This window comes from Branchiostoma belcheri, unplaced genomic scaffold (genome assembly GCF_001625305.1).
Source record: "Branchiostoma belcheri isolate BF01 breed outbred unplaced genomic scaffold, Haploidv18h27 scaffold414, whole genome shotgun sequence".
In the NCBI taxonomy this organism is placed as follows: Eukaryota; Metazoa; Chordata; class Leptocardii; order Amphioxiformes; family Branchiostomatidae; genus Branchiostoma; species Branchiostoma belcheri.
Window position 1 is genome coordinate 4,765 of NW_017804037.1, and position 9,582 is coordinate 14,346.

Genomic DNA, 9,582 nt, shown 5'->3' on the forward strand with positions numbered 1-9,582 from the left:
AATGTGAGTCACTTCAAAACTTACGTGATGCAAAATTATAAAGCATTATATCTAAAGTGTATAATTGAGATGACTGTAAATTTCTTGTCAAACACATCGGTTCACAAACAACTGCTGATAATATTAAACTACAAGTTGAAGATGATATGAAGTTCTTTTTTTAATTCCCCTGGTACGCAAGCTAGTATTTGAATTTTTGTATTATGCTTGACAGGTTGGAGATAAATAACTATCATCAGAATTTCGTAGAAACATTTAGCTGGAAGGCATGTGATCTACTAGTATCTATAGAGACATGTATATGTATAATTAAACATGTCCAATTTTAGCTGTGACTGCTGTGACTAGAAGTGTTTCAGAAAGAATTGTAGAACCGCCCTTACACCAAACAAAACTCACTTTTACGTGTGCATGTTTACAGGAAGTCTCCACACGTAAGAAAGGCTACGATCCTGTACTCGTCCGGTTCTATGAAGAAAGAGAAATGACAGTGGCGAGGAAGGATCACCCGTTGATACAAGAAGCAGCTAAGGAGAGCGGGAAAACAGTTGACCAAGTCATGGTATTATCAAACTCAATACACGTCTTACATTCCTATTGACAAGATAGCTTTCTAAGGTCGACTTCTGTAGTCGATGTTAGTCATTATTATGCATGGATGGTTAATAAACATTGTTTCTACATCTATAGGATACTGAACAAGGCCCTCAGGAGGCCTCACTCTGTTGTATATTTCCATAACAGTTACTCTTCTTCCCCAATCCCCATCTACTTTTGGCGGCAAAATATATTAAACAGGATATCATACATCTAGTCCAACCCATTTGTCTGTAGCACCACCAAGNACCCCCCCCCCCCCCAACCCGTCTATCCTCAGTCCCGCACCAGGTCCGACAGTATCTTAGGTCAGGTTCCAGTGACGAAACTAGGAGGGACATCCTCTGATCTGATTGTATCGAGTTATCACCAGGTCTGGTCAAACATGTCAAATATGATTTTCAGTGGTTCGATAGTGCCTGTTCCGCCATACCTGGAATTAAACTTTGACAAGTATACCGTGTTTCATAGAGAAATTTATAGACAACAAAAAATACAGCGACTTTCGCAATATAGTCATCTACATGTAGACATGCAGACAGATACGTGAGTACAACAAAATTGACCTACGTACGAGACAATAGATGAACCAACTTATTGTCCTTCCAGAACTTCATCGGTAACTACCGTAAGAGTCAAGGCGGCAGTAAGAGGAGACCGCCACCAGACACGATGGAGAGGAAGAGGAGGATCACGGGATATCACGAGTACTACAGGGAACAGCTACCAAGGAAAAGGGGTGAGTTGAAACGGCAGTTATAATTGTTTACGAAAATGTTTAACTATGACAATTATCGCAAGATTCAGTCGATCATTTTATTATCCTTTCGAATGCTTTAGTTGTAGTAAATAGAAGGGTGACATTTGTAAATGCAAATAGATAAAGTTTACCTTCACATGGTCTCTCTCTCTATATATATAATGCACATGTGTATATAATGACCAGCCTCTCCAATCTTGCTACAAAATGTAACCGAACACCACATGGTGTCTGCTACAGCACTAATTACCATGGTGACAGACGTCTGTTTCATGTCATTGACCTTATGTATTTGGAAAAGAAAAAGACGAAACAGAGTAAAACAATATGTTTTTCTCTTGCGAAGGTTATCTCAATAATGCTTCCTGTGTCACTATTATATCAATGAAGTTCACATGACCATTTCATTCCCTTTTCAAATGTTTGCCAAGTATTTCAACGTATTTAACTTACTGCATGTTTTGTGACTGTCTTACCATAGCATACTGTAGGTACATTTTAGATACGGCGTTAGCATCGCTTACGAAAAGTATTCGAAACATCAACTTTATGGACATCCACTGAAGTACCGTGTATTGTACGTAAACGGTATCTAACACTTTGCGTCTTGCATTTTCCTTCAGCCAACCGAGGATTCTCCCTTGCCGGTGACCGGTGCCAATAAGGAAATCGGCGAGAGCTGGAAGAACCTGACTGACGAGGAAAAGGATGAATACAACAAAGCAGCAGAGAGGAGAAGAGGCAAAGAGACGAAAGTCAAAACTTCGTCAGAAGTGGCGAAAAAGCTGAAACAGCTCAAAAAACTGGTGGGTGTAATAATACGAACATGTTCCTGGACACTTGGAGAATTGTTTAAGAGTAATCATTCAAAAAAGTATATGAAATACAATAAACATCCTTTGAGTCAATTTGACAGATATTTACGATCCATTCCTTTGCATGCGCATCGACCTGATCGAGTCCCCTTATTTGAATCAGAAACAGGTATTTGTATGTACGTTCCACCCAGTAAACGCAGTTTTTGTTGATATCAGTAACTTCTCAACATATGTACATGGAAAATGGATTAATGTCTACAGAATAATGTAGTTTACTAGAATGTACTAGATGTTTGAACAATAAAGAAGAATTGCGTCCAAGCACGATCATTTCGAACGTAGTACATAGCATATCAAATGCAATTGGAGCATTGTTGTTACTTTTAGTCTGAGGAGCTTGGCGATCTTGGTGTGGAGGCTTTGATGGTTACTCTCTACAATGGAAGGATTCGAGCGTTCGGGTCCCAGAAGGATCTGATAAAGGACGGGAAGTTCGGGGGGTACATCGAGAATCAGCTGAAAGCAGCAGAACATCAGCGGAAAGCAGCACAATGTGAGCCAACCCTCCCCTACATTGGTCATAACACATTGCTGCTAACGTGCCAAAAATACAAGTACAATCTATCTATGATTTTACTACAACTAGTTGGCCCAGTGGGCTGTCCTTGGCAAACTATATATAGTGATGTCATTTGGTAACCATTGCTATCTTAATATACATTTATCTGTACAGGTTTAACAATGGACAGACGCCGAAGGAGTTCGAACAGAGAGGGCACCACAGGAACGACTGAAGAGAGCCATGACGTAACCGGAAGGCCCGGGAGCAGCACCAGTTCAGTCAGTAAGAGAAGGAAGAAGAACAAAGAGGCACAGCAGGGTAACCAGCAAAATTCCAGTTCTGCTGCCTCTTTACCGTCGGCATCTTCAACACAAGGTAAGCGGTACATTTTGTTACATACAAAGTAACAAATTGGCAGAGCTTCTGTAGATCTATGGTATTGTTCATAGGAATTCCCGAACACAATTTCTATACACCAATGATTAACAGTTTGCTACTGCTAGATACGAATCTTGCCTAGTATGTAGTTATAGTTGTGTATTGCTTCATTTCGCCCACTCCCTTATGTCATGGTGTAATTTGTAATTATCAAAGCCCCCAACACAATTTATACCATACTTACATGAAATGAAACGGTTGGACGTTTCCAATTTTGGTTCTTTTTTTTTTAAATATCAATTGACTGGGGGAGGGCATACCTTATCTTGAACATAGATGTGAATGTTACCATGTATGTAATAATATCATGGATTCCTTTTCCAGTGGAAGTCACCTGCAAAAATGTGTTTTTCTTTCTCCAGAGACAACAGTCACAACAGAAGGACTTCTACCCAAAACAACAGACATACCACACAACACAGGGACTCCTGTGCATGTGGTATTACCACACAGAGCAACATCTACCCCTGCCCGACCAAACGCAGGGAATCTTGAACTTCTGGCACAGCAGTCAGCAACACATCCAGATCTACACAACTCCCTCTCTGCATCACCACACAACACATGGACTCCTATACAGCTAGCACCACAAACAACTCCAACAGAATCGCAGACAGGTTTTCACTACTTGTGCAGATCCAACATACCTCTTGAACTTCTGGTACCGCAAACAACTCAAACAGCATCTGCTGTTCGTCAAGTGCCTACAGGTGTGGACAATTTCAATTCCTTTGGACTTCCCGACAGAACAGCATCACTGAACCTACCTGCTGCCCTGCCAACATTTCAAATGCAAGGTTGGTACCTGTAGTTGGTTTGGAACATCCATACCTTTGTCAGAAGCTGTTTGACAGAATTTGCCAATATTTTCTTTGTCTCTGCCTTCCTACAACAATTCTATACATATGGCTCTACATACACTGATTGTTGGTACTGGCTGGTACAAGAGGTGTGTTAAGTTTATTTGGTATTTATCTTGCCAACCTATTGTTTCACATTCCATAACAACAGTCTTCGGTATTGTGACCTATTTCATTCAATATTTGAAGTGAACCAGCATTGGTCTATGAAATTTTTAAGTCAGTCTTTGGGATGTTCGTAAATCCACTATTAAACTATTCCCTGTTAGGAACACCAGCCATGACAACAGGAGGACTCCCACACATGGCACCACAGATACCCACAGCAGCGAGCGTAGGGACCTCTGTGCCTTCCCAGGTGACTCCAACGTTTCGTCAGGCACCTAGGTACCTACAGAAGTCGGGACAACAAACGAACAGTTTCCTCCCAGCCCGTTCGTATTTCCAATGCCTCATCATCGCTAGATACAAGCAGATATCTTAATACATGTACAGGTCTTAATGGAAGTTGTTGTTTAGTAAATATGTTGCAATATGCTCTATCACATAAATTACATATACATGTACATAGCAATGTATTAACAATGTTACAGTATTAAAAGCATGGATCAAAGTTTGTATGTATATAAGCCCTTATGAGAGTCCTGAAAAGTGCCATCTTCCATTAAGACGACAGCATTCAGGTGCAGTACACCAGTACCTGACCTCTTTGTTTACTACCTGTTTGACCTCGAGCAGCTGCCTCTGACGTCACTGGTCGCTAGGATACCAGGTCAGGGTGGGGGCACGTCGTACGTGTCAGTAGAAAGTGAAAGAGTTTCTGTCGCATTTTGGGACTTTCCTGCGCCAAAATGGGACTTTTTATACGCGCTAAACTATTGACGCTGTGACAGAAGTGGTGAAGAAGCCGACTGTTGGAACAGGGTACAGTGGAGAGGGTTTGATTCACTCTGTGGACCAGTTTTGTTCGACACCCTGCCTCGGAAGGGAACCATTCAAGCGGCCATGTTGGTATGGACAGAAGTACGATGGATATATTATATTGGTGAACATGAACGACATAACTATGGCCAACTATGGCTGAACGGACTACTGTAAGTCTCTTTAGATTCGCGGGGCCTAAAGTTCGCGGTTTCGGGGAAATGGACAATCCGCGGTATTTTTAGATTCGCGATTTCCCCTTGGCTATTCAAAGAAGAACTTGTAAAGTGCATATTTAAAAATAAGAAAAGTTCGTGTCCCGGCATTTATCTCCTAAAATGCGGCGCAAAAATGTGTTTCGTGCTCCGCGCGAGCCGCTGCCTGCAGCTCTGTCGGTATGCAAATCTTGCATCACATGTCCGCGCTACGCGTCTCTGATTGGTTGTTGCGACAGTGCCGGCGGTAAAGCTCGATCGATCTGACGTTTCTTTGCTCGGAAATAAGCGCTAAAACGTTATTTTCCACGACTACACATCGGTACTCAAGTGAAGAAATGCATAATCAAAAGAATCTTTAGGGAAAATATATATTCCTAAGCAAATTTATGCCGTCTTCGGCGAGATTTTGTCGTTCAAACCGAACCCGGAAGTATGCAAAGGTCGCCTTCGGTAGGCTCACGCTAGCGTTTCTATCGAGCAAAATAAGTAAGAACAAGTATGATGTTTTTAAAAAAACACAGGCGACGATTTTGTGTTTACCTGTTTCGTTCTTGATAAATCGTTCTTTTCATACACGTACACATATAATTTGGAAAGAATTTATAATTTCTGCTACAGTGCCAGGAAAGCCGCCAGGGGTCCAAAATCAGTTAGGCCCAGGCAAATTTATGCTGTGTTTCTTGCAGTTAAAAAATTTGAATCGCTAGATAGGGATTCACTTAATATTTTAATGTCTTTTAATTTTTTCATAGATTTTTATAATTAGTGATCCAACTAATACAGTGAATATAACACTGAAATGTATAAGTACACTGGTATCTTCAACACTACACTAATTTCGCCCCTAGAGATAAAATAGTGAAACGCGGTCCAAGGGTTCACCGTAATTTCCCGAATAAAGTACGCACCCCTTCTGCGCACGGCCGGTGCCACTGTGGACATGGACATGTAGTGTATGTATGTCTTAAAAACAGTTAGTTCTAGAAACAAATCATTTTAGGCCGTGTACTATATACGTGATTGCATGATAACTGGATACAGTATTGTAGCGGGAAAGGTTTCGTGTTGGGGCTTGTTTTCATCGCTGGCCGCAGCCGATTTGCAAGACGTCACCCCCGCATCGAAGGGTAAGGCGAGTGCGGCGAAACGGACAGCTTTGGATCACGGAGAGTGTTGGTGACCAAGCCAGCAATGGTCAATTAAGTTTTGTTAAAGCTATATTATGTAGAATTTTGACTATTTTAGAAATCTTTCTTTTACACATTTTCTTGCTCTGTAAGCCTACCTGGGTTCATAATGACATTTAGGGATCAAAAGATCAACGTCGTTACGCCGCAAAAACGTGTTGGAAAACTGCGCACTTCTCGGCGCTAGCACGGATCGGGGCCATGTTTGTTTACATCCGACCGCGTCCGAGCATTCCCGAATCCAGCCGAACCGCAGGTCACCGTAGAACACGTTATTCTCTAAAATACTGCATATGCCCGGTCACGATTTGACAACTGTCAATAGTGCAACAAAAACACCTTAGACATACGTAACGTTTATACTTTTTCATATCTACAGGATTTGCCTAGTACAACAATGTAGATATTTCGTGCATTACAAAATGACACCGATCATTATGGCCTTCCAAACATTAGCATTTTTGGTCAGTTTATCTGTGCTTATCTTTTTTTACTGGCCAACTGGATCCCATTAGCTAATACCACAGTGTGATAGCCCACATCTTCACCTTTACATCGATACCAAAGTCCCCTGGTTAGTTTTAGGACAAACGGGTTTGCCCCAAAGAAAACCGCGACGGTGCACACATCGCGGTGACGAAATTTTAGCCCAGTTGGCGCACACCATTCTGAGTTTCCGCTACATTTTGATACATTTAGCGTAATGTCATAAACTTCGTTTCTTGGTATGAGAAACTGTATGAATGTGGTTACCACATGCAATATGATAAGTGACATGATAACTTTCAAGTATATGCAAAAAGAGGATTTTAGATTAGGTACTGACCCTTCAAAAATTGGCAAATTTGAAGTCAATCGGCTTCGAACTCCAGCGTTCGAAAGCGTTCGAACCATGGAACCCAGACACGCGCCGGAAGTTGCCGAAGATTTCCGAACGAAAACCGTTGTTTGTTTACATTCTATTTATTGTGGCACAAATAAATACGTCTGGCCTTGCGCAACTTATTCTCGCGCTGCGCTGAGTTGCCGAAAAGGCGAAATAGCGACGCTAATACGTTGAAAGTTATCGAAAATGACAATCTACATGAGAAAATTTCAATTATTTGTGTTTTCAGTTTTGGCGCGAAAATCCTACATAATATCACTTTAATATTTCAATAATGGTTTCATCGGTAACAAGGGGTAGTTGAATGTTGATACACAAGTACGTAGCTTTGTTGTCCTTTACTACTATACGAAATGCGCCGAACACTTTAGGCCATGTTGATTTGATTATATGGATGACATCCGCGCGCGCATGAATTTTCGGCCGTTTCAAAACAAAAAAAGAGTTTTCAACCATACTGTAAATCGTGCAAAACAGTTGCTAAATGAGCAAAAATATACCATAAATTGCAAGGAAAACGTTTTAGAAACGATACCAATGTCGTAGAATGCCAAAATCAAAGGAAAAAAGACAAAAATGTAAAGAAATGAATTCGAAGAGTAGATTATTCGCCATAACATATTCTGTGCCATTTGTTCAACCTTCATGACCATGACCAGATTTCATAGTGAAAGCAACTTTTTTTTTTGCAAAACTTCTTTTTTATTCGCACGCGCGCATCAGTTTTGGGGTTCCCAGAGGATGTCATCCATATATTTAAATCAACATGGCCTTAATAGGGCCCGCCCGATCGACCCATGAAGAGCAACGATCATCGAGGCGGAGAACTGGGCAGAGCGTTGATGCTACTGTGGGTGTAGAAGTGCTACCGTATTTAGAATTTGAAACTGCAAAAGGCTACTGGGACTTGCGATCACGGCGGTCTGTCACTACTGCATTCTTTCCCATTGCTATGCGCGTTCTAAAAGGTATCGGGTTACAACACGCTATTTTGGCCTGTTTTGGACTACCCGTAAAATATTTGAAAATGCACAAATAATATTTAGGGGTAAATTTCGTCAAATTAAAATGAAATTATCGTCTTAACATCCTTTAAATGTTAGCTTTTTATGTTAAATCAATGATTTTTTAAAATTTCGCTCAGAAAGACGATTATTTTCGGGTTTCCGAACACAAGTCATGTCACGTTTTTAGGCAAACATCGTTCAAACCTGGCTACGTATATTACCCCAGATCCCCGATTTTTATATTTTTCGCAGACTAGGAATAAGACAAAAAATCGTGTTTTAGGGATTTTTTAATTTCTGATTTTAAGTCTAGTTTTTGTCGACATATTGGTGAAAAATGGCTATTTTTTTTACATTTTTCTCACTAAATTACCCATAATTCAAAATTGAGGCCATTTTTCAAAAATCCCTAAAACACGATTTTCAGGACAACCGTTACAGTCATTTTGAGCCGTAAATGGGGTATGTTTGACTCTCCATGTTTCCAGGTTTGAACGAGTTTTGGAGACATGTCATATCGCCAGAAAGTGTGCATTGTGTTATTCATACTGGTGTAAAGAATCATTACAGTATTCAAGGTCACTCAAGGATACGACAGTAGCTTCGCTACATGTTACATGTCCACCAAAAATAATAGCGGACATGCACTGTCCTGGAAACTGTTTGTATCTATAGAAAAGTGTTGTTTTTTTATCTGTTGCAATGCACGGAGGTAGAAAGGCTTGTTTTGCCGCTTTATAGTAAATGACCGCAGGTGACCCCGAAATAGAACGCGGGTTCGATTCGAATTCCCCAGATCGAACACGATCGAACACAGTTCGGGTTCTATGACATGTGGGAACTTTTCAGCCCAGATTTTACCACCGTGGATTTATAACAGGGGTGAGTGAAAAGTTTGACTGCGTTTCAAATAATCTCTCGTAATGTGATAGTTTGATGTTTTTGTCACAAAATCTAAGGAATAATGTACACTTCAAATATGTATTAATTTGTACTCCGTAAAACTGAGTCCGTTCAGAGGAAAGAAATACTTCCTTCTCGGGGCCAAGGTTCTGGAAAGCTGTCCTCAGCGCTGCCACGGCCCTCTCTTCGTTCTTCAGCTGTATGTGTACTTTGCAGGGGAAAAGGATCGGCGTGCACAAGACAACGGGCGCAGCATGATTCAAAGTTTATTTTATATTTACGCCCTTGTTCACGCCGATCAAAAGAAACTGTGACAATTCGGTACGTGCAGGCCCGTGCACGTGGCGACACAGGCTGGCTTCCCGCTCTAGCTGTGGGTTCCCACGATGTGTTGCCAAGGGCAGCGGCACGTACACAGACCTACC

The 9,582-nt window shown here is 41.2% G+C and overlaps 1 protein-coding gene across 1 annotated transcript in view; it reads left to right on the plus strand.

Annotated features, from left to right (window-relative positions):
* The first annotated feature begins 427 nt into the window (after window positions 1-427).
* The window catches only part of LOC109477944, a 54,064-nt gene continuing 44,909 nt past the window's right edge, over window positions 428-9,582 (plus strand). The window contains exon 1 of the mRNA XM_019779405.1: window positions 428-562. Within this exon, the coding sequence (XP_019634964.1) occupies window positions 485-562 (78 nt within the window). The 5' untranslated portion in view covers window positions 428-484. The remainder of the gene's footprint in view (window positions 563-9,582) is intronic.